Source organism: Streptopelia decaocto (assembly GCF_964273445.1).
Source record: "Streptopelia decaocto genome assembly, chromosome: 10".
NCBI classification, from domain to species: Eukaryota; Metazoa; Chordata; class Aves; order Columbiformes; family Columbidae; genus Streptopelia; species Streptopelia decaocto.
In genome coordinates, this window is record NC_138665.1 from 20,170,495 (window position 1) to 20,196,516 (window position 26,022).

At 52.3% G+C, this 26,022-nt stretch overlaps 2 protein-coding genes across 6 annotated transcripts in view; both read right to left on the reverse strand.

Moving 5' to 3' along the window:
- Positions 1-16,229, reverse strand: part of EDA (ectodysplasin A) — a 74,542-nt gene extending 58,313 nt beyond the window's left edge. For all 5 annotated transcript variants that reach the window (XM_082062134.1, XM_082062132.1, XM_082062133.1 and 2 more), the window contains exon 1: positions 15,862-16,229. In XM_082062134.1, coding sequence (XP_081918260.1) covers positions 15,862-16,140 — 279 coding nt within the window. In that variant the 5' untranslated portion in view covers positions 16,141-16,229. The remainder of the gene's footprint in view (positions 1-15,861) is intronic.
- The window catches only part of LOC309444091 (chromosome-associated kinesin KIF4-like), a 474,457-nt gene that overhangs the window by 151,518 nt on the left and 296,917 nt on the right, over positions 1-26,022 (reverse strand). The window lies entirely within an intron of this gene.

Genomic DNA, 26,022 nt, shown 5'->3' on the forward strand with positions numbered 1-26,022 from the left:
GATTAATTACCTTGGGATTTTATTTGTTTTAAAAGTCCTATCTAGGGAATTCTTTGCTATCAGGTACCACTACAGTCAAGAGCCCTAAATAATGACAGGAAATACTCAGCCATTCGGATAGCGAGAACGCACAGAGCAACAAAAGGCAGCACGAAATTAGAAAGCGATAGAGACACTTGTTCTGCAACACCCAAAAGACATCACAGCTGTGAATGGAAAAAAGCAGCTTCCCAAAAGCCAAAGCATCTCATAATGGGCCAATTCTGCTCACAGCTCTGCACAGACCCGCTGGTCCCAGCTCCATCGTGCCGGCCCCACGTCTCCAACGTGTCGCCCAACCTGGACCACGCGCTTCCTCGCCAAGAACTCCAGCTTCATTGAGCTTCTCCCCGTTTGCCTTATGACCTTTTCCCCTCCAGGGCCGTTGAGCAGCACCGTGCCTGCAGGTCCTGCTGGTGGGTCCTCAAGCAGGTGATGATGCCAGCAATGATGGGCTCAGAGAAGAGCTGCTGGTGGGTGTTCTGTGCCAGCCGTGCCAAAAGAGCCACCACCCAAAAACAAGTACTGAGCACAAAACCCGTACCGAGCACCCGCCATGCTGGTTGGGATCAGAACCAGCACGATGCCTTACGGCAGCGCTGGAGGGAAGAGTCTTTGGAGGAGTCTTCAAGACAAGGTGCTCACTAACATCAGGGTGGTTTTAACCACTAATGAACCAAGAGTCCCTCCTGATGGCTGAAGGTCCAGAGGGCCGGAGTCCACCCTGGCAGGAGCAGAAGGGAGATTGGTGCCAAGGACACCAGGGCACTGACAAATACACGCTTGAATTGAAGAAACGGAACTTGGCTGCTGCTCCAAAAGACCCAACACAACAGTTCATTTGCTTAAACAAGACCCTATTTTCACGTAGTCTTGGTTCACAAACGACCATACAAGAAGCCCAAGTCTACATCTTAGCAAAATCATTTTTAGATTTCCAAAATCATTCCTCAGCAAATATTTCAGAAGCAACACTTAACTGCAGCGATTCATTGGCAGCACACGCGAGCGCGCAGGTGTGCACGAGGGTCGGCCAAAGAATTCCAACTGATGTGCAAACAGTTGTGCTGTGGAGATATCGCAGGGGAAAGAAGAAAACTGGGCTCCTGTAAGAAATAACCCGAGTCTTTTCAGTCTGGAAATGTCAGCGTTGTGCAACGATAGCAGAAACCTGAGAATAATCTTCATTCTTAGCATGAGACTGGGAAAACGCAAAATATTTGTATTCACCAAAGGGATCCTTGAAGTGGAAAATATACATAGTGACACGTTTCCAACTGGGTAGCATGACAATTTAAAACTTAATCCGATTTTAACCTAAAGCAAATTTTTAAGAGTATCTGAGCCTTGGTATTATCAAAGTATTCCTTGGGAGAGCCGAGCCAGAAGCAAGGCTTGCCTCCCCGCTCCCAGAGACCCACAGCCCAGCCGCCCCCAAATTAATCTGCAAGGCAAAAGTTCCATTCCCCTTGCAGCTGCTGACAAACACAGACGAGTGCTCCAAAAACCAAAGCCAGGGCCCTGCAAACCCGCGGCTGCACCACGTCTCGGGTACGGATCTTCTGGTCCTCACCAAAAGTGCTTTGGATTTGCTGCCCGAAAGAAAGGGGAAAAAATCCTATAAATCCTGCTGCACTAACAGAAAGAGTCTGATTTCTCTTCAGAGCGTGGATGCAGCCCGAGGATGAACCAGAAGCTGACGGCGGTAAATAGCGACTCCCGCTGAAAGCCATTTCATCGGGGGCTTGGAGAACGCAGGGAACAGCAGAAGGGAAATCCTGCCGCAGACATACAATTTGCACATGCACTCACTTGCTTTTATCCAACAATTAAAGCAGGAGACCCGACTGAGTGACAGCTTTACAGGCCTGAAAGCTATTTTTTGTGTACAGAATCAAGAGCGCGACACAGCCCGCGCTGTCCAGACACGAGCCCCGCGCGGCGAATGGCACCCAGAGCTGTCAACATGCTCCGCTGATGGAATCAACCAAAAATGTGTCGAGCTGCCTGGAAAAAACATCCATGTCGCCAGTGTGACCCTCTCCATGGCCTCCGACTGAACTAAACCGGCTCTGAAACGTGCCAGTGTTCAAGAACTTTCCAAATGTGAGCGGCTGGAGGACGGATCCGGGCTGCCAGAAGAGCAGCAGGTAGCGCCATGTTGGTGGTGAAGAGAGAAGTGTACCCATAAAAGTAGGCAAGGCTTGAAAAAGTAGACAGCGTCTACAAGACTTAACAGCTCCACCGAGAAGACAACTTGTCTTCCTTTCATCTTTTAAACGTTTATTTTGCTCAGAGGTTCATTCAATGGGTTAAGAGCCACCAGCCTACAGGTCTCAAACCAATTTTATGTCAAAGGCTCAGTACTGCTCAGAATTACCCGCCAGGCCACCCCCAAGGGTGACCCCCCATGATGACACTGCTGGACCTCTCTCCAGTCTTGGAGGTGGAGCTGACAACCAAACCTGCACCACTGTCACCATTCCCACCCAATACTCAACCCATTGCTTCTTGGCTTTCTGCAACAAGAGGTTGCGAGATCAACTGAAACCCAGCATGCCATTGAAGCCTCCTTAGGAGCAAAGCCCAACTTTGCTGATCTGCTGAAGATGCAGCCATCGGCTCTTCTGAACAGATGGACACCACTCTCTTCCCCATGGGCTACAACCCTGTCAGGTCATCTTGGAAAAGAACTTTTGTGGACGAAGAGCCCAAACTCAGCCCAAACCAACCAACAATTCTCAGAAACGAGTGGCGTAATTCATTGTACCAACAGCTATGAATGAACCATACGCAAGAGTGTCCAATCTTCCCACAACTCGAGCTGTAAAACACATGTCTTCATCAGCTTTCAGTCAACCTACATCAGTGCAGGTTCCTACACCAGTTCTGAAAGCCGTTAGTGCCCCAAGCCTGGTTCTGTCAACCAACCCGAAAGCCACCGCAACAGCAGCTGCCTGGGACGCGGGACCAACAGGGCATCGCTCACCACGTGGACAATCTCTTCAATCTCTAAACCGCTGGTAACCACCATAAAACTTCCCCACAAAAGTCCTTGATATTCAAACGCAGAGTGCTGGCCTTAAAAAAAAGTAATAAAAGACAAGAAAAGAGAAAAAGAAACTGTCCTGGGTTCTGTCACTGTTGTCACATCGCAGGCACCCATCAGCCTGACACGCAGCGACACGAGAGCCCACGGGCGACCCAGCCCCACGAACCATGGGTGGTTCTCACCCCGCGGCTCCGCCGGCTCTTTGTCAGACCCTCCCAAAGCACAACCGATCTGCGCTTCTCCTTCACCATCAAGCTCTTTACCAGCAGGAACATTCAATTTGGGTCCGTTTCGGGGCACAACCGAAAATAAAGACCAGAGGAGAAGAATTTCTTGGAACAGCAAGAACTCCAACTCAGCTCTGGAGATGTAAGGCATATTTCAAGATGTCATTTGCTCACATTTAATGCTAACACTGTCATTTGCCCTTCAGCTACAAGAAAGGCATGTAAGCAAGCCTAACTAAACTGAAATTTCCCCATTGCAAAGCATTTCTGCCAGGAATCACAATTTGAGTGTCATGTTTCTTATGCCCTTCTTTGTACAATAACCCTCCAAGCCCAGGCTTAGAGACAAGGGTTTATTAGTGGGTATTATACACGCCAGCGTTAATGGAGCATCCTAGATGTCATCTGGACCAACTTCATGCCAGTGTTTTTCTGTAGGATACCAAATCATATGGAAATAAAGCAGAACAGCTGGATCAGAACTAACCTTAATACTTTATAATCGGAATTATGATTATTGAATTTGGTTTGCTCATTTGTCACAAATGCAATTTTGCTGCATTCTCCAAACAAGCAGAAGTCTGAGGACACGGGGGCGGCAGAGGGACATGTCCCACGGCATCCCGCCTCCTCCCAGTGACATTTCAGGCCAGTCCCAGCCCCAACGCAGGGAAAAGTGGCTTTTCAGGTGACATTGCTGCAGCGCCCGTCCCCGCAGGACCGGCTGCACAAGCTGTTCCCTCCGTCCTCCCACCCCTTCCAAACTCAGCCTTTTCCTGTCCAAAACAAATGTTTGCTTTTAGATGTTCCTAAGCCCCTGCCTTAACAGCCTGACAGGCTAACATTCAAAAGCAGAATGCAAAAACTTTCGGTTCCAGGGCTTTTAAAACTTTGGTTTATGATTTAACAATACTCTGCCTCACTCTAATTAACCACTAAATGCCAAGTCGTCAAACAAAGAGCAAAAAAATAATCATTTGTTATCTTGAAGCTGCATCTGCTCACAAAACCTACAGTGGTTTTCGTTGCTATTGTTCTCGAGGTTTGGGCTGTTTGAGAAAGTGTATTTAGTGATAACAAAATTGCTAGGTAAATATGTCAGCGAGGCCTTCCCTGTCGGCCGCCGCCTCGGGGCGCGATTGCTGCTCACGACATAAAAAAATTCGTGCTATTTGCCAGATTTCAGATAGCAAAGCTGGAGCCCCCGGAAGGTACCTGGCGCTGCTCCGCACCCGGGGAGCGTTTAACTGCTTGAGCACCTGAGCCGGAGAAGCCGCGTGAAGCCACACGGGACCTTCGCTGGGACCCGACCCAAAGTTCAGCTTCCCCAGTCACCCCAGTGACTGTTGTTATCAGAATTACCATTTATCCAATTGGTTTGGCATGGGAAGAAGAAATGGTTTTGAGGCAGGAGAGACCAACAGCAGAGAAGTTCATGGTCCACGAGGTGGGGGGACACCAGCCTGGGGGTCTCTGGATGTCTTCTGAGCCCAGCTGGGCTTGGAAGCCCAAAAGTCCTCATTAAATGGGAATGAGCTAGTCAACATTTGAGCCAAAAATGTCCTGTTGAACACTTTGGTACAATTTTTAGGTACCAGAGGTGAAGAACTCGAGTTATTCTCAGCTTGATGTGACCCTCAGCCCCCACCTCAGGGTTTGCAGAGGGTCCCTTGGGGTGTTTCTGGGTGCACTGGGTGGCTTTGGGGACCACGAGGACTGAGGGAAGGAGACGGGGCTTTGCTGAGTGAGAAGCAGCATCACTAAGCACCAAGACATCCCAACTTCCACATCATCTCCAAACTGACCGGTTATTCCGAAAAGCAAGAGAAAAGGCAGCCTAGGGAGGAAAGAGTCGACAGCTCTTTGCTGCACCGAGCGTAGTTTTCCTTGGCAAATCCAGCCTGTTGTTAGAAACATGCGCCAGGCGCCCGACGGCAGAGCAGAGCGACGCTTTGTGCTTAACGCTTCAAGACCTCAATTTCGGAGGGCTCGTCCCACCACCCTGCACATCGAGGGGCACCCACGGAACAAGGGGTGAAGCCACGGGAGCGATTCAACACCAGGTCATCAGAGACTAAAAACACCAGCGTCCACGTGAGCGCTCAGCATCGAGGCGCCCCACATCTCCTAAGGAAAATCCACCCCACCAGCAAAAGGTTTTGGGATTTCTCACTGATCCCATGTCTCGCCAGACACAGAGGTCGAGTGCAGCTGAGCACAATTAGTGCTGAGCCTCCACAGGCTCGGCTTAGGGCTTTAGGCAAAGGACTTTTCCTGCACACATTCCCTTCTACTTCGAAAGAGCCCTCAGCATCACCACTGCTGAAAAATGAGCTGGGATCCTATCGCCCCCAAAGCAGGAGCAAAGCCGGGCTGCAAAGCCGGGCTGCAAAGCCCAGCTGTGGCTCGCCACAGCTTTTGCTTAAGAAAAAATGAGAGCAAACTCATTCATGAAAGCGCACATAGTCTAGAAGAGGAGCTTGCAGAAGGAAAGAGGCTTGTGTGTGTTTTATTTCAACAAGAGAACGTCTCCATCCCCCTCCAAGCTTTGCTACCCGAACGCCTTGTTTGCCAGCAGCATTTCCCACACTCAGAGTAAAGCAGAGCTAAATAGAAACAAAAGACAAAAAACCCCAAACTACCGAAGCCTCCAAAGCCCCCAGCGATCCCAGGACGGCGCAAAAATCACCGACCCCTAGATCCGAGTTTAAACCTTCCAGGTGCCGTTAATGCACGTGTGGGCTTTCAAAATGAAGCTCCACGAACACAAGGGGCTGTGGGAAGGGTCGGGTGGGTTTGCAGCACCTGCAGCACCACGACCCCACCGAGCTGCAGTTAAAGCTCAGCACCACCAGCAGAACAGCTGCGCTTCCTGCTGAATTGCACCAAGTCCTGCACGTCCAGGAATCCGCGCGCGAGCCACGTGCCAAGTCAAAACAATTCCCTTTCGACAACGGGGGAGACAAAAGAAAACTCCGAATGGGCAATAAAGACATTGCTGAAAAGAAGATACAATAACCCTTTAAAAATGACAATTAGCACCTTTAAACTCTGCGTTTCCTAGCACACAGAAAAGCTCTCCTTTCCATTTGCAAAGGAGAACACCCCAGTTTGCTGGCCTAACCGGGCTCGGTGCGAGCAGGGTTAACGCGCAAACCGGCAAGCGCCAGCACGCCAGCCCCCAGCCCCCAGGCAGCCAACCTGCTCCTTCACCTCATTATCACTAAAAAGATGGTAACAGCTGCAGCGAAAAAACAACTATTTGCTTTATGGTTTTCGCCCTGCTCTCTGGATACACCTCAGCAGCAGCCCCCATTGGATTTTCTCGGCCATAGGGGATGTTTTATGGGCGAGCACAAGGTTTGAAGCTTTCCGGGCAGAACCAGCACCTCTCCCCGCTCCGGCAGACCTGGTTGTCTTAAACCCCGATCGGACTGCGGGTGAAATGCACCGACAGGCAGCAGCAAAAAGGAAAAATAAAGCTTAAAATCTCATTTTTGAGTCTGAAGCATTCAGCGTCCAGCAGCAGTCGCAGCTATTGGCTTTAAACGGTTTCTCCTATTTTCCTGTCCCATGGGAAAACTCAGTAAAAAGAAGTGCTGGTTAAGGGTAGCGGTAGCTCAGCGACCTGCAAGATTGAAGGAAATAATTGCTCTAAAATTATTTCCTGGATTAACTTTGCTGAGCCCGGCACATGGAGGAGACTGGGAGGACCACGCGAAGTCTGTTTAGACCATTAGCACCTGCCCCACGGCATTTCTTTGAGACACGAGGCTCGTTCCGGGGTGGCACTGGTGACAGAGGGTGACAGGGACCACCGGCCACCCCCTGCTCCCCAGCCTGGGAGGAATGCCAGCCTTAAATCACTTAAAATAAGAAACAGAAAATGGAGGAGGGACAAAAGAAGAGGACAGCTGAGTACAAAGCGTGATGAGGTTTGTCCAGCAAGCACCCAGCTTAACTATAATGGAGAAACCAGAAAAGCCACGAGACACCCAGAGCAGGGCCAGGAGCACCAGAGACGGGCCCAGCGTGGAGCTGGAGCGACCACGACGCGGCTCAGCCTGGGCCACGGTGGAGATGGGTCACCCCGATGTCCCCTGGAGACCACAGCCCCGACTCACCAGCTCCTGCTCCATTCCACCCATACAAACCACGACTACAGACCCATTACATGCTCTGAGCTGGATTTTACTTCCAGTGCTGGCTTAAAAAAAAACAACATTTCACCGTTTTCCCCCTTCCACCTTGTTTTGTGCCTCAGAGGGATTTAAGGCACAGCAGTGGAATGAATTGCAAAGAGGGATTAAAGCCGGCAGACAAAGGCTGCCCAGGGCGGGACATTGACCCAGCTTTGTCCCCTGGGCTCAGGGCTGGGGGCTCCGGGGACACTGGGCTATTGTAGAGAAGGCACAAACAGGAGACAAGGAGGGGCTGATCCTGCTAAGCCACGTTGGCCACCGCTTCTGCGGCGGCAGCTCCGCGCTGGCCCAAGCTTTGCCCCGGTGCAGGCAGGACGGGCAGGGAGGGGAGACGGAGCCTTCGTCAGGCCGCTGCTCCTCATCGCACCAGCAACCAGCCAGCGGGTTCCACAGGTTGCTTTGCCAGCCACTGCATCACCAGGCCCCGCAACGCTCGCTGCTGCAAAGCCACGCAACGCAACAACATGCAACGTGCTCGATCCCCAGCAACACAGCACCTTGCCAAGCAAGGCAATTCCTGCTGCAACACCACGTCCAGCAATGCCCACCACGGCAAAGCCACGCAATGCAACGCCACGCCGCTGCAGAACCACGCCATGCAACACCATGCAATGCAAAAACACGCTGCTGCAATGCCATGCAATGCAAAGCCACGCAATGCAACGCCACGCCGCTGCAGAACCACGCAATGCAACGCCACGCTGCTCCAATGCCATGTCGCTGCAAAACCACGCAATGCAACGCCACACCGCTGCAATGCCATGCAATGCAAAGCCACGCAATGCAAAAACACGTCGCTGCAATGCCATGCAATGCAAAGCCATGCAATGCAAAGCCACGTCGCTGCAATGCCATGCAATGCAAAGCCATGCATTGCAAAAACACGTCGCTGCAATGCCACGCAATGCAAAGCCATGCAATGCAAAAACACGTCGCTGCAATGCCACGCAATGCAAAGCCACGCAATGCAAAGCCACGCAATGCAAAGCCACGCAATGCAAAGCCACGCAATGCAAAGCCACGCAATGCAAAGCCACGCAATGCAAAGCCACGCAATGCAAAGCCACGCAATGCAAAGCCACGCAATGCAAAGCCACGCAATGCAAAGCCACGCAATGCAAAGCCACGCAATGCAAAGCCACGCAATGCAAAGCCACGCAATGCAAAGCCACGCAATGCAAAGCCACGCAATGCAAAGCCACGCAATGCAAAGCCACGCAATGCAAAGCCACGCAATGCAAAGCCACGCAATGCAAAGCCACACCACGCCATACAGCACCCACCGCTGCAAATCTGTGCAATGCAATCCCCAGCCATGCAACATCTGCTGCTGCAAAACCATGCAATGCAATCCCATACAACGCAATGTTGCTGCTGCAAGGCCATGCAATGCAACACCAGGCAATACAACGCTCACCACAGCATCACGCCAGACAGCGCTCGCTGCTGCAAAACCATGCAACGGAGCAACACGCAGCGCTCACAATCCCATGTGCTGCAATGCCCACAACAGCAAAGCCACGCAACACAATGCAAGGCAGCTGCAAAGCCACAACACGCCACGCAACACCCACCACTGCAAAGCCGTGCAACACAACCCCACGCCATGCAACACCTGCTGCTGCTAAACCATGCAACGCAACAACAAGCCACGCAATGCCCGCTGCTGCAAAACAACCCCATACCGTGCAACATACACTGATGCAAAACCACGCAATGCAAAGCCTGCCCGATATCCCACACTCTTCTCCACACATTTCCACCTCCTGACGGACCTGACGGAGAAGCGCGGCCGGGCGGTCGGGAGCAGCTCCATGAGGAGGAGGCTGGCACTGGCCATGTGGAACACGTTACGGCGCTGGCATCCATCAGTACAACCCTGCGAATTTAGTACTTCACACTTACAACAGAATTTTACTCGGGCTTAAGGAAAGAGTTCATTTTAATATCCACCCATCTGCGAGTAATTATGTTGGTTATAGTAGCACCCAGGCCCAACTGGCATCAGCACCATCCGCGTACAAAAACAGCGCGTTTCCCCCAGAGTTTAACAAGGCAGCGCTTACAATGCGACATGCAGCAGTCTAGGCAAGAGCTTTATTTTGCTCTCCTATAAAGGCCGTTAACTATTTTAGAATTGCGTCCAAATCTCCCTGTCATTCTGCACTTGTGCACAATGAATCGTGACAGATGACACCTCTTCAGAGACCCACTCACCACTTACTCACTGCCCGCCGTTTACTCAGGGCTTTGCATTCACAACAACCCCTCGGCTCACCTTCCGCAGCCAGACACCTCCAAGAATAACATCCTCTCAAAGTGTTGAAAGACACTGAAATATAAAGTCATTAACATAGAATAAGAGTGGAATGAGAGCTCCGCATGCTCTGGAGCTCTCAGGGTTTGGCTCCCAGTCAAGAAAAATATATTGGATTAGTATGAGAGCAAAATTAGGGTAGTGTGCAGTTTAATTAGCATTACAAGACACTACATGTGTATGGAAGAGCAGGGAAGATTTATAGTATTATGCGGTAAGAAAAATAAAGTTAAAAGGTTAGAATAATATCGGTTTGATAAAGCACTATGTAGGCTGAGGTTAAGTTAAAGATAACTTTGGAATGCCACTGAGTGCTCTTAAAAACCCAGGTCTGAGCGTTCGCCAGTTCGCTCGTCTGGAAACGGACGAAAAACCCTGCGGCTTGGGTCACGAGTCACTCAAACACCCACTTTGGCAACAACAGCCTTCTCCATTACGGAATGCACCAAACGCTGATAAAAAGTGCCGGTCCTCGCACAAAGTTGCAGTATTTGCCCCCCATGGAATGACCAGAAAATAAAGAGAATACGCCAGCAAGCTCAGCTCAGGAAGGGGAAGGAAGAGAGGGCAAAGCCGCTCGCTTCATCGTTCCTATAGCACATACTGGCTGCTGGGGCCAACCCCGCCACTGTTATTCGCATTTTCCCATATCCGACAAGCCACGAGCATCCCCATGTAGCCTGTCCCCCTCCCTCCCCACGCATCGCTGGCTTTGTTTCTTACTGATTCCCCCCTCCCCGGGTGGATAATCCACCTGATGCCGATACAAGCTGCAAGTTGCAAAATATATTTAATATTTTCCAACTGCTTCTTCCATCCTACACGTGAGGTGGTTTCTTTTAACCTGTTCGCTATCCTCACCAGCATCCCCAGCACTTCGGGGGTCTCCCCGCTGAGATGTGCCTGTGCTGGGAGACCACAGAGCCGCAGCTGTTGGGTTTTTAAACGCTTTTTGCCCATTTCCCCCTTTCCAAAGCAGAATTCCTAAGCTCAGCCCTGGCGGGTGAACAGCTCGGGAACGTCTGTGCCGCCTGCTCGGTGCAAAACAAGCAGCGTTGTAAATAAATAAGCAGAAGGCGCCCAAAGCCCCGTGGGGCCAGCAGCGCAGCGCCCGGGCCACTAAGGAGACAGGAGCTCACTGGTGGCACAGGGGCGCACCCCAAACTCCATTTTCCCATTAATGCCCCATCCCCGGCCGATCTCCTGACGTGCTGCACCATTTCCTTTTGGAAAGAAGGAGCTGGTGGATTCGTGCCACGTTTTGCACAAGATATTCACAGACATAGTAGCAGGGATATGTTTCCTATTTGATATCAGGCGATCCCGCCGCAGCCCCCTCACTCCAGCCATGTCACCCGCTCCGGCGAGGGACACGGATGGAGGTCACCAGAGCCCTGATGTGTTATTAGCCATTTATTGCACTCACAGTCTCCTCCTGTTGCCGTGCAAGAGCTTCCTTCAGCGGCAACCAAGACCTGCACGTGCAATACAAGGGAACACCGACCCCGACACGCATCCTAAACACCATCGTCTGGAGCAGCTCAAACGCCTCTTAGATCCTGCAAATCCCACCTAAACGCTGCCTTTTGATCTGGAGCTGGAATTGAGAAGAAAGAGCAAAATAACTGCAATTTCACACTAGCGAGGCCAAAGCCACCCAGGTGCCCTCAGGGCTGAGCACTGACACCCCTGTGCCTGTACACAAGTCTTGCCCGGCCATTCGGAGCAACCTTCAGAACTCCATCCAGCCCCTTACACTAAACCGACAACATGAATATTTTCAGAAACACTCAACAGAAATATGTGGAGAAACGCTCAAATACTTCCAGAAACGCTGTGTAATTATTTGGAGAACAGAGGCAGAAAACACCTGGCCACAAATCCCTATTTTCAGTCGCGACCCTTTGGGGGCAGAAGGTGGACAACGTGACGACCACCTGTCCCTCCAACCCACAGCCAGTTACAGGCAGCATCACCCTCCTCACGGTGAAACTGCAACATCAGTTCACTAAGAACTACCCCACCACAGCATCCTGACCAGAAACAGAGAGAAACCTATATAGTCCTTCCTAAATCCTTCCCCACCTCCCCCTCGAGTTAAGCCAGCTATTCATTTTTAGCACAAACAACAAAAAGCAGCGTGTATTTCTTTATCCACAACTACAAGCAAAATACTGCTGTGCCTCTAAAGCTTTACTCCTCTATTTCCTTACCAAATGAGCAAGCAGGCTTTTAGGAGACAGATAAAAATTAACGAGGTTGTGCACCGGTTAATGACAGCTGGAACGAGACCCTGACTGCTCCGTCGGGGATACGGGTGGGAAGGGGATGAAAAGCAACCAAATGAACAATCAGGGCGCTTATAGATGTTGATACTGCCAGGAATGCCGATGTTGGAAAGCAGGTACACCCCTGGTTATAGAGGCGAGAGGTGCAGCCCCAGGAACGGGCCCTTCGCTGCTGATGTGACCCAGTTCCTGCTCAGCACATTTTTTCGGCCCCCCCCCCCCAGCCAGCCAGGAGGTTGATCCGACATATCTGACGGGTATCTGATCTCATTCCAAGAGACAGACTTCGGCAGTTCCTAAGCCCGTCTCGGGACGCTCACAAGGGCACGGGCTTCACCCAACCTGTGCGAAAAAAACAAGTTTTGGCAGAAATGCGGCTCAGAGAAAAAGCCCAGAAACGCTGCTCCACGAGGCGCAAACATTGCAGGGCTGATTTCTTTGACAACAAACCATCACCTGCTTTAGGCACCAAATATTGTAAGGAGCCCTGCTGCCCGTTCCCCGGCAGCCGAGCCGCCAGCAAAGCGCCTGCCCAGCGCCAACCAGCCCATCCGCAGCATCACTTGGTGTCACCAGCAAAGCGCCTGCCCAGCGCCAACCAGCCCATCCGCAGCATCACTTGGTGTTCCACGGCACGTCCAGCCGAAGGGTTTAGGTTTTACACCCGCGGTCCCGCAGCCCATCGGTAAACGGGCTCCGTGAAGCCGGCAGCGCGTCCCGGGGACGGCGAGGGAAGAGTGGCCGCGGTAAAGCCGCGTTCACCGGCTTTTCATCCCCGCGCCAAGGCGGTGATGCAACACCCCGCGGCTTCTGGGACAAAGATGTGAGCCGCAACGCCCCAACCTCTGCCATGAGAAATCGCCCTCGTAGCTTAAATGAGTTGCATATTTGAATACCCTGGAAGACAGGGAAGCGGGGCGGTATGGGGCTGCCAAATCTCACTCCTGTCATGAGGTCATTTCTGGCAGGCGGCCAGGCGGGGTTTCTGCCAAAATCCCGGTGCTTGACCATCGCTCCCCCAGCTCCTTCCCCCCGCCCCAGGTCAGGGAAAGAAAGAGAGAAAAAAGGGTCAGGGTGGGGAATGTGTTTTGTTTCTACAATCGCAACACACGCAGTCATCACTCAGCCTATTGACCCAAAATACTTTTTATAGCAAAACACTGTGCAAAGGGCTGTTGGAGGGCTCATCTGTTCATTGGGACGCTGGGTCCCCCCCCCCAGTGCACCCCAACTCCGCTCACCCTCAGGTCCCTGGGAGGAAATCCCACTGATGGCAGCTCTTGAAATAATTATTTAGTAATTTCTGCTTAATTTCTGTAAACATCTCTCTGCCGATACACACGCATGGAAGTGCACTGTGGATTTCCCAGCAGCACAGGCTGCCAGGGGTTGGAAAGCAGCTCGGAACACGCCCCCCCACACCCCCCGAAGGCTTTAACATGGCTGGTATTAACCTTTTAAACACGGCTGTTTGCAAACACCTCGTTCCATCGCTTTAATCACAGAAGGGATATATTCACAGCACCCGGGGACACAGAAGGGGGGTGGTTTTAGCTGAGCAAATGGTGAGGCAGAAAAGGCAGCGAGGAACAGGAGAGCGGCGCTACTACAAATAACATTAACTACACGTTGTCACAGCAGCACTTTCCAAGCAGCGCGCTGGCGGTGCCAGCAGCTGGATGTGGCCCATGCCGGCAGCTGGACGCGGCCCATGCCGGCAGCTGGACGCGGCCCATGCCGGCAGCTGGACGCGGCCCATGCCGGCAGCTGGACGTGGCCCATGCCGGCAGCTGGACGCGGCCCATGCCGCTCAGCGCTCCGCGTGCCCCCACTACAACGAAACTTTCTCTCGCAACCAACTGCTTCAATATGCCCGAAAGGATTTTTCATCTGACGTCCGACAGGCCAGATGTAAAACAAAGAAATAAATAATTAGCATTACCTTATCTGGAGTATGTCAGCTGCAGCGAGCGGCGCTCGGATCTCTGTACGCATCCTGAGACAAATTATCTAACGCTGTAATTTATGAATGCCTGAACTATTTACCCTGGTATTTCATTTTACATTTGCTAGAAAGAAGAGCTCTGAAGACTAAACAGATCCAGCACGACACGAAAGGAACTTCAGCCGCATGCTATCACAAGACAACCTAAATTCCAACACGACATCAAGCTGCTCCGACTCTATGTTAATACCGCTTGAGTACTGAGGAAAACAAAAAAGCGATGTCTAGATAGCACGGGTTCTCTCCAGCTCAACATTTACTTAGACTTCATTACGGAGAGCTGCAGAACACAAATACTTGCTGGAAGGCGTGAGCCCGGCGTTCCCGGAGCAGCCGAGGCCGCGAACGGCCGCCCCTGCCAAGTACGGGGAAGAGTTTCCAGACTCGCAGCTTTATCAAAGCTATTTTTGTGTCTCCCCCCCCCGCTTCGCCCATGCATTGATAACCAGCAAGGCAAGGACTGCCAGGGTGCTTAGGCTGGGCTTTACACCTCTGCTGCCCCCGGGACCCCACGGCAAAGCCACCCGGCACTTTTGGGGAGCAAGGCCATCCGCTTGCGAGGCTCGAAGGGGAGGAAACTCCTTCCTCCGGCTTATCCTGCTTGCAGCGAGGTTTTGTGCCTGGAAAAAATGAGCTAAGTTTGCGAGCGGAGGCCCCAGCTCCGCTCCTGCTCTCCCAGAGGCTCCCGGGACAGGGGAGCCCCCCCGGGCACCGCTGCTCCCAGGGGCTCCTCGCACCAGCGAGGGAAAGCGGAGGCAGAAACCAACCTGTCCTGCACGGTTCAGACTTACAAGGTCCTGGGGGGCTTGCTGAGCCACCACCCCAAAGGCCAAAGCATCTCGGTTGTGTGGCAGAGAGAGAAAAAATAACCAAACCCACCAAAACCAAGCACGGGGTGTGCAGTGAACAGGATTTCCACCGTAAAACATGGTGCGCTGGAGGAGCGGGTTTAAAGCTGAGCTTTGCAGAGCTCTGCAGCTGCACTATTGCCTGCCCGGGTTTAAAGCTGAGCTTTGCAGCTGCACTATTGCCCGCCCGGGTTCAAAGCTGAGCTTTGCAGCTGCACTATTGCCCGCCCGGGTTCAAAGCTGAGCTTTGCAGCTGCACTACTGCCCGCCCGCGTTTAAAGCTGAGCTTTGCAGCTGCACTACTGCCCGCCCGGGTTTAAAGCTGAGCTTTGCAGCTGCACTACTGCCCGCCCGGGTTTAAAGCTGAGCTTTGCAGCTGCACTACTGCCCGCCCGGGTTTAAAGCTGAGCTTTGCAGCTGCACTACTGCCCGCCCGGGGTTAAAGCTGAGCTTTGCAGAGCTCTGCAGCTGCGTTCTGCCCCGCCGCCGGGTACCGGGCTGCCCTCCCCCGCACAGGGAGGGCTGCGGGAGCGGAGCCGACACCGCAGGGCTGTCACGACAGAGGGAAGCGACAGATGGGGCTGTCACGACACACAGGAAAGCGGCGGGCAGCAGGTGGAGCCCCTCGGAGCCCCGGCTCCCCCTTTACATTCCCAGCCAAGGCAAAGCAAACTCAAGTTCTCTGCAAATTTAACTCCCGCCAGCGGCACTTTGGGGCTTTCTAAATAAACAGAAGCGAGGTTTGTTTGTGGCTTCGGGAACGGGGCGGCCCGAAGCCCGCGGGCGGGCGGACGGAGCCGCTACCGCCGGGGGGTGCGCGGGCTCCGCGACAAGTGCGCTCCCGCCCGGCCGGACCCCCCGCCGCCCCCCGCCCGGCACCCACCTGCTGGCGCCGCTCCGCTCCCTCGGCGGGTCGCTGCGGCCGCCCGGCGCCCGGGGAGCCCGGCGCCGCCGCCGTCCCGTCCCGGCGCGGCGGGGCAGCGGGCTGCGGGCCGCGGTCGCGGCGGAGCTCGGAGCGCAGCTCCAGGTAACAGCCCAGCGTCAGGACGTGCAGCGCCAGCGACAGCGCGAAGAAGCCGAGGAACAGCCGCCAGCTGCCGCCGCCGCCGCAGGCGCACGCACCGCGGGGCGCCGCCGCCTCCCCCCTGCGCTCCGCACCCATGGCCGGCGGGACGGAGCGGCGAGCGCCGGAGCCGCTACTGCTCCATGCTCGGCCGGGAGCGCCGGGCCGCCGCGGGGCTGCGCGGCCGGGGCCGCCCCAGCGCCCCGCCAGGGGGCGGGACTCCGCGGGGGCGGGGCGGGCGGGGCGGGGCCAACCGGGGAGCCACGCCCCCTGCGGGCAGGGCCGGCTGCGGAACGGCGGGGGAGCGGGCGGGGGGGGTGTGGGGGGGGCAGAGGGCTGGGATGTCCGTGGGTGATGGGGCAGAGCAAGCAGTGACTTCAGGTGATCGTCAGGGCCACCAAGATGAGCCGAGGCTGGAGCAGCCCTGCTGGGGGACAGGCTGAGAGAGCTGGGCTGTTCAGCTGCAGAAGAGAAGCCTCGGGGGGACCTTATTGCGGCTTTTCCATACTCAAAAGGGGCCGATGAGGAAGATGGGGACAGACCTTTTAGCAGGGCTTCTTGCAACAGGACAAGGGGTGATGGTTTTGAACTAAAGGAGGGAAATTCAGGCTGGACATGAGGAAGGAATTATTGGCCCTGAGGGTGGTGAGAGCCTGGCCCAGGTACCCAGAGAGGTGGAGGATGAACCATCCCTGAGACATCCCAGGCCAGGCTGGACGGGGCTCTGAGCACCCTGAGCTGGTGAAGATGTCCCTGTCATGGCAGGGGGGGCACTGGGGAGCTGGGAAGGTCCCTTCAACACAAACTATCCTGTGATTCTATGATGGGGCAGGGGGCTGGGGTGTCCAAAGCCACCGCCACTCCTCCAGGCAGCCTTTATTTTATACCCGTTGCTGGTTGAAGGTGCAGTGGATGCTGAGAGCTCGCAGAGGCTGGGACACGTGCAGGAGCAGAGCCTGTTGAGGACAGAGCACACCCAGGCGTGTGCCCGCGCTGCACGCCCTGTGCCCATCTCCGCTCACGGGCATCCTCTGCCGGCCTGTGGCAAGCGCCCGGGGTCTGCCAGCCCTGTCTTTGCTCTTTTCTTTAAGCAAATTGAGCAAAGAGTTACAGACTGAAGCTGAAAATCGGTTGCTCAGCACAGGCTATAGACATCACTAGTGTTGGAAGCAAGCGAGACAAGGGTGGAAACCAAGAGCTCGTCTCTTACAAAGGGCAGTTTTGCTGCGGCCCCGGTGGGACCTCAAACACCTGAGAGCATGGTCACGTTAGGCAAATAGGCTCTCAAAATGAGTTTCATCGCCAGGCAGCTGCACATGTGGGGGGTTCCCTGCAATGAGAAACCAGAGGAGGGTTTCTGAGAGCAGACAAAGTCACCCAAAGCCCAGGGCTCAGCAGGCTGACTTAATTCCATCAGCACCACTTGGAAGGTGAACGCAGCCCAGCACTGGGCACGCAGCAGGTTTTTTGGTGTTTGGGGGTGTCAAGAGTTGCTTTCTCCAGCTTTTCTGAGGTTTGGTTCTGACTGCTAGAAACAAATCGAAGGTGGAAAGCAGCTTGAGCAAAAGTTAACCAGAAAGAAGCGCAGGTTTTGAGAAGGAAGACTGTGAACTTCAAGAAAGCAAGCTTGAGTAAACTATGAGTTTGGGTACATACCCCTCAGAAAACAAGGGTGGGGGAAGACGTGCGGGGAGCTGCTGCTTCCCTATTGGAATTAGAGGAATGGCGCATACGCAGACCATCCTGATCCAGAAGTGAGATAGAAAGAAGAGCATGAGATTGGCTTGGTCACCTCAAACGCAATAAGGAACACTAGAGAGAAATTATATTAAGAAAAACAAACAGCAGCAACAGGAAAGGCTGCGGAGGGAGGGGGGAGATGGACAAATGAGGACTTGTGCAAACAGCTGGGCTGCTGAAGGTGATGCTTCAGCCCAATCATTAGGGGTTATCACCGGGAATTTCAGGGTCAGGGACGGCCTAAAACATTAGGACATTATTATAGAGGCCACGCAGCTTGGCTGAACATCCCCAAAGCATTGCAAGTAATCAAGGTGCTCGTTAGCACCCTCGTGGTGAGGCGGCTAACGGGGATTTGTTAGGGTGACCTCGTCAGGCCAATGTCACCTCCTTGGTGGCCACCAATGGCAACTGCTTTATCTTGCTTTCCACATTCCTGCTGCTGCATGAAATCAAATGGGAGGCTCTGTTTTAATTTAAGAAATGTTGCCCTAGTATCTGTGAAGAAAAAGCTGGGTGCATTAACCACTGCCAACCCCACAAACTCAAGAGCAAAAAGCAAATAAAAGCAAATGAACCCTCTGTACAGAATTGTGTAATTCTTTTAGGACAATTTATAATATTTGAGTGCTTAGGGTTGTTACTGTTAGAGACAGAGACATCATTTATTTAAAAACATTAATCCATCAGCCTACTCAGACTTGCAATAGCCGAGTTCCACTTCCAAGAGTAACTTATGGTGAATTTTAGAGGACAGTTAAACCCAGAAGGCCCTGAAATATTTGGTACTGTGTGTGTTCTTAGGGTCTTAAAGACAGGTCCGTATTGCAACTGTCTCAAGCTGGGTCAATCAGTTGTTAATATTAACCATTCATAAGAAGGGACTTCACCATTTCTGCTCAAATCTCATTAGGCACATTTACCAAACGGAGGTACTCGTGCCTCCTAGAGCAGCTCCCACCAATTACAGAGAAATCCCATCTGATGCCATAATTAATACACAAACCTCACAGACGAGGTGTTGCGCTGTTTCTCCAGTGTTTGGTTTTGATTTCTCTTGCAGGCGCTGCTTCAGGCTCTGGCAATGGAGAACCCCCCCTGCCCCACACATTTCCTTTCTCAACCATGAGTCCTATTTCTTTGCCCTTTCATGACCAAATTTCGGCCCTTTTCACTGCGCCAACCCAGGGGAACTTTGTTATGTGGTTGAAGAACCTCGTCCCGGTCCAGAAGAGGCAGAAAAACTTCTCGCTCGTAACAGAAACAGCAGAGATTCGCAACGCTTGGATGGGCTGATCAAAGGCAGGTTCCACAATAGCAAAATCAAGAAGAGTTCTTTTCACTCAGGAAACAGCATTGCTTCTTGCACAAGGAAGAGGTCCCCGCACCCAAATTTTGCCTCTTTATATCTGCTGGGCTTTATTGGGGCCAGCTGCCCCTGCTTGCTTTATTTTCTTCTTAATCCCCAGGAACAATGGAGAGAAATCTAGGAAAAAAGGAAACATTCCCCAAATACAGGCACTGGTCCCTGCGGAGCACGCAGCGGGACAGGCCCCCCGGGGCGGGCAGAGCATGGAGACAAGAATGCTCGGAGGGAACGGCTCCAGCGCCGCGGGACGTTTTATCTCCATTGCTAAACTTGTGGGGTTTGCTTGGTTGGTTTTCTGGTTTTTGTCCTTTTTCCAGTATCCCAGTGCAAGGGATCCTCCCCGCCCGAGCAGGATTGGACCCAAGGTGGGGGAACACCCGGAAGGTTTCCCTTCCCTTCGGAATGGGTAAAACTCCCTCAGCGTAACACAGGGCACTCTATGGCCCGTCCAAGTGCCGGTTGCAATGCAAATTCACAGCAGTGAATCTCTTAGAAGGAAGCCGTAAAGAAGATTTTAGCCCATTTTCCATTTACATTTTGGCGACAGCTGTAATATCTGCAGCAGCAACAGAGGAGGTTTTAACATATGTGACCTAAAAGCTTTGGAATTCATGACTTTCCTTTGAGGAAAGCTCTGCTAAATTGCAGGAAAGCCATCTCTTGGTCTCTCGGAGATGTTAGCAACAACATCAATACAATAGAGCCTCCCGAAAGCTGAAGTCCTATCACACCGACAGCGCAGGGCGCTAGGACAAGGATCCTGGCTTTACTAAGCTGCCGCACATCACCACATTCGCCATCGTTTTTCCTCAGCGAGAGCCGAGATGTTTCATACAATCCGGTTCACTTAGGATCATCTGTTCACAAGCACGAGCTCTGCCTGCGCAGTGGAGGTTGTTATTTGTGTCCGACTGCTGCTACAGGGGCGCGGGCTGAACAATATATCACGTTATGAGAACAACATGCACTAAGCAGTTGCATGCGCGGGGTGCACCGGGACCATCCTGTTCCCCCGATTGAGCGGCAGCTGCAGCACCTTAAGCCCGAGTTATTTTCTGTCCCACAAGCAGCGCTCACATGCACACAGCACTCCAGGGCCCGTTTTACACCACCAAACATTAAAAAAGGAAAAGCAAAACCTTCCACTGCGTATCAATGGACTTTTTTCTTTCTCCGAGATGCACTACTGATTATCAAAAGCAATAAATAACAACCAAAACCTACGTATGCTTGTGTCCTTTTTAAAGAGAGGGGGAAAAAAAAAAAAAAAGGGTATTTTGCCTCCTGCTGTGCTTATTTTCACATGTTCTTCCCTCTGCGGTACCGACTTCTGAGAATTAGCAGCACGTTGATATCTGGCTTTCCTGTATAGACAAGCCTTTGCTGTTTTCAAGGAAGATGGAGGCCTAATTTCTTCAGCAGCTTTGCTATTTCATTTCATTACAGAATATATAAGGAGGAGGTCTGGCCAAAGGCAGCTAAGCTAAGCCTGAAACACAGCTCCTAGAGGGGGGAGCTAGGATGTTGCTCTTGGTTCTGTTGTATGTTTATTTATATGTTATTTGGCGATAATGAAAAACAAATGGTAGGAATCTATTCAGTTCTTACAACTTTTATAGACTTATTGTCTTGTATTTTCAACTGTGCAACCGTCTCTCAGCCTCCCCCTCCCTCGGCCACAGGGAAGTGCAGTCAGTGACCAGGCTCAGCTGGGCTCTTACTCATCCTGGCTGGGACAATGATATTCCACACCGCGTTATACAACAGCCCCGCTCCTCACCGTCCCGCCACCCGACCCCTCCACCCCCATGGCCCGGGTGGCTCAGGCGACACAGGAATCGCCCAAGTGCTCGTGCTGGAGCGCGGGTTCTGGGATTTGCTGTTGCCGGTGAAAGAGGAGATGAGCTTTGCCTCGAGGAACACATGTGATGTACGAAAGACACCCCTGCAGGGAGCCCAGAGCCCCTGTGGAAACGGGGAGGAGGAGGAGGGAGCTGCAGCCTTCGGCTTGGCCAGAGGACCAAGAGGAATCACTTGGGTTGGAAGAGACCCTCGAGATCATAGAGCCCAAATGTTACCCCACCCCTGTCCCTGCCCCATGTCCTGAGAACCTCATGTCCGTCTGTCCAGCCCTCCAGGGATGGTGACTCCAGCACTGCCCTGGGCAGCCTGTTCCAATGCCCCACAGCCCTTTGGGGAAGAAATTGTTCCTAAATCCAACCTCAGCCTCCCCTGGCGCAACTTGAGGCCGTTTCCTCTGCCCCTGGCGCTTGTTCCTGGGGAGCAGAGCCCGACCCCCCAAAGGGGTTGAACAGACCTGAGATGAGGTTCCCAGGGACACGGGCTAGAGGTGGACTTGGCCCTGTTGGGTTAACGGTTGGACTTGATGATCTTAAAGGATGATTCTTAAAGAAGAAAGAAAAATTAGCCAGATTACAGCGGGTTTTTGGAAGTCAGGAGCTACCAGGAGCCAGGGACCAGACACTTCCCATGTAGTTTTGGGCTAAACTTGAATTTTTAAACATCTCAGGTAAGGTGAGTCCAGGGAAAAGAACTGAAACCCTGGGTTTGAAAAGGGTAAATCCTAGGAATTTATATCAAAGCGGGAGCAGCTATTAGGAGGCCATATGGAATTGCCATTTTCTGCTCACTTTTGACATTATTAGAAACTGCACACCCAAGGTCCTGACCCGGCTATGGGACCCCCATATACGGGGCTTAGTGCCCAAGTGACCTGGGCTTTCAGTGAATTGCGACATTGAGACCGTTAATGTTACATGATGGCGACAACCAGGGGAAGGAAAACCCGAGTGTTTGTTCCCAGATGCATCACAGCAGCCGTGGATTTAAGCGAGGGGAAAGATCACAAAGCTCAGACTTCATATCCTCCAGCAACAGCCTTAAACCTGCAATTTCCTCCGCGCATCCCACCTCGGGTCAAGGCCGGATCAAACCCGCGCTTTGAGCACGGCTTAGAGGGCGTGCAGAGGGGCAGTAGCCGTTTGTTACAGCATGGAATAGCAAACATTAAATTGCTTATTACAAAAGCGTGTTTGAGGTGCAGCGAGCGCCGCTCACCTGCGGCTCCGGCTCCGGGCTGCGGCAGCTCCGCGCCGCGGGCGCCGGGGACGCTCCCGGCCACGCCGGCCAACGCAAACACGGGTGTTCCATCCCCGAATAGAACAACTGGTGGAAAAATAGCAAACCGTGTGATTTCTGAAAGGAGCAATTCACTCGTGATTTGAAACAACCCACTTTTGGACGCGAAGGCCGGTTTCTCTGCATCAATCGGATGAAGACATCTGCTTTGCTTTAAAGAGATCTGAAGAGGTAAGACTTGACAGCTCTTTGTTGAAGTCTTTGCTATCTCCTTTGTATATCTAAATTACATTTATTGATATACAATGTTGACGTTTTTGTAATACTTCTAAATCTCATAACCTTCTGTTTCAAATTCACAGTCTTCTACCACTAAAGCTATTATTATTTTTACCAGTCCCAAGGGTGTGCTAGAGTCTCTTTCCTACAAATTAGAAAGGCTTTTATGAAAAGCTTACAGTTTATATAAAGAGGTTCTCCCTTTGGCTTCCTGACTCCGTCGTCCCCAAAGCCAACACAGTGACAGTTTCTAGCGCAGACTCACCCAAACGGTCCCCGCAGCAGCTGCTGTTTCAGGGCTGATTCGAGGCTCGTTCACAGCTCGGGCTGCGAGCAGCTCAACAAGTGTTGGAACAGCAGCGACTTTCCCCACGAGCCAAAAACAAACATTAAACAAAACGCCGAATGCTGACAAGCTTGTGAACACAAACTAGTCACGGCATCTCCCGACAGCAAGACTTCCCTCTGAGATGGGCGCAGGCTTACCTGTGGCTTTATGGTAGGCTGGGCTTGACGGTGAGTGATGGAAGAAACATCTTTTGCGGGGGGGAAAGAAAAGAAAGAAAAAAGTACTAACTGGTGTTGCGAGGAACAAACACTGGGGTATAAATGACCGAATTGCCGTTGCTTAGGGAGGTGTGGGGCAACCCCGATTAGTTTTGGGGCGAAGATGACGCCGAAGGGAAGACGGGAGAGCGATGGAGAGGAGGGCGGTGGGAGGAGGCTGAGGAAGGTGGAGAAGGCGCGAGAACAAGCCTTGGAGGAGGTGGCAGAGGAAGGGTGGGTAGGAAGCGTGAGAGAGGGGCTATAATCTGATTCACCACGTACGTGGGACTCATTTCCTACTGAAATGATGACGGAGACGGGCAGGGAAAAGGGAGCGAAGCTGAGAGCTCTTGGCTGCTGCCACCAGGAGGGACGTTTTTCAGTACACAAGTGATTTAACACCAGGGATGAGATGTTTGCGGAGCGGGACAGAAACGGGACGCGGATCCGGAATGGGGCTGCGAGAGGGAAGACTCTGTGGGCCGAGAAGAGCGGGGGCTCTACGGGGAATGAAGAACAGTGGACTTCGTTCTGGATCGTATCGTTGGACTGGAAATAACTCGTAACTAGGCAGGTCCACACCTTCCAGATCCATTTGCTCATTAAGGCAACAGGAGGAGGAAGATTATGTCCCGTCCTTCCCAAACCCAGCCTACAACATCCAGCCTAACCTCACCTATTATTTAGGTGTTATTTAAAGTCCCCGGGGTGGGACCAGCGCATTCCTGCTGACCACCAGCACATCACCCCTGCAGCCAGGGCTCTGCTCTTCTATACTTTCACCTGCTTTGGTCTTATTAACAGGGGTTTTGGGTAAATCCTGGCTCAGGGCAAGTCAATAAGAGCGGATGAGCATCCAAGTGCCACATGGCATCAGCAACACCTTCTCCTTCCATGTCTGACCCTCTCCTGGAAACACGCATCTCCAGTTATAGATGGAATAGAGGCACTTCTATTGGTTTCACTTGATGGCAGAAAAAAACAGCCCTTTCCCATCAAGGGGCTTCAGTTCAACACAATTAAAGCTGAATTAATAAAGACACTGATGTTTTCCGTGGAGAAAACATGTTGGTACATGTTGATCTTCCTCAATTACCAAAACAGACCTTAGAGAATGACGAGGACCGAGGCCATGAACCGAAGTGGAGAAACCATCAGGAATGGAGCAAGAGAGAAAGAAGTTGCACAGTAAAACCCATCTGGTATCTAAACATATAAACCATATAAACCCACCATTGACAGCCCAACTCCTGCTCTGCTATGGCAAGGGGGGTTTGAATGAAAAATAAGCTGTAAGCTCTTAATGCAAATCTTAGACAAAAAGAAGAGAACAAATAAGTCCTCCAAGAAAAAAAAAAATGAGGAAAGTTATGATCATGAATAATTTCTTCAACTCTTAACTATTATACAAGGGTTTCGTCAGTTTTCTGAGGTAGCACAAAAATCCATCAACCCACAAAAATCCCCAAGCAGCCGCCTGTGTGGCCACATGGATGAGGAACGGCTCAGCACCATCGGCGTGCTCTGATACGGATGGGTCCAGAACAGACAGGCTCTGCAAGGCCTGCGAACACCCCTGAGACCCTGGTGGGCAGGACAAACCAGAACGCAGAACCGCGTGTGTCACCTATCAAAACATATACATAAAGAGATATAGAAACAAAGGGAACTCACAACTCCACAGCTCACACCCAGGAGCGATAATGCTAGAAATCCAGACCCCAGCCATTACACAGAATCACACAGAATGTTCGGGGATGGGGTCTCCCCAGGGCAGAGCAGAGGGGCAGGAGAACCTCTCTGACCCACTGACCACCCCCTTCTAACCCACCCCAGGTCCCATTGGCTTCCTGGCCACAAGGGCCCAGTGCTGGCCCATGGTCACCCTGCTGTCCCCAGGACCCCCAGGTCCCTTTCCCCTACACTGCTCTATTATTTCAGTCTCTGGAGAAACCCACCTACAGCTCAAACCACTTCCCAGCCTGGAGTTTGCTTTGGCTCTGCAGCACTTTGTGTTATTGTCTCCGGGTGCAGCATTTTCCCCGCTCTTTCCAGCAAAAACACCTTTTTTACTCTGCCCATTTCAGTTCTCACAGAGCCACAGGGCAAATTTACAGCCGAGAAATCCCTCCCTCACCCCAAACCACCTTCCAGCTTTTATGTCCGCAGGCCTATAGGCATGAAAACTTATATCCAGCCCCATAAATCTTGGGTTGTTTACATACAATGTCCAAGCCCCAAGAGGTGCCACCAACCAGCTTTCCGAGCACCCTGGCGATGGGGCACGACCCTGGGCCCTCTCCGGGAAGGCGGCAGGGGCAGAGATGGCAGAACAAACAGGTCTCAGCTTTTACCTGTTTGCCAGAGCAAATACAGTTTGAGTATTGCTAAATCGTCACCTGCTTTCCATAGGCACTAACGATTTCTTTTTGCTTTTAACAGCACTTTAAGAGCAAGAAATTTTGAAATGAATGGTGTTCATGATTCAGAAAGGGCACCCAGTTTCTTAATAATTTTCTATCACTGACTACTCAAAGATTTGAGATGACGCAACGTTTACAGAGCTGAAATTAATATATGTAATTATATATATATATATGTAATTATATACAAATATATGAAATTAATCTATGTAAGATAAGGGGGTCTGTTACACCAGGAGAGGCCCAGAGATCGCAGAGGGGGACGCTGCGGCGGGTGAGAAGATACGGGTAGAAGATACCAAGCCGGCGCTGTCACACAAGGAGGCGCTGAAAGGCCTCGGTGCGGGCTCAGAACTCAGAAGTGCCGTCCATTGCGCTGACGATGGGCGTTTCGGGAGCGCCGGCCCTGCCCGCAGCGTCCCCAAGCACCCGCAGCCCAGAACCACCTCCCGGGGTCATTCCCAGCAAGTGGCTCCATCTCCATCTCCATCTCCCACCCCCCCAGACCACAGACCCAGCCTGTCC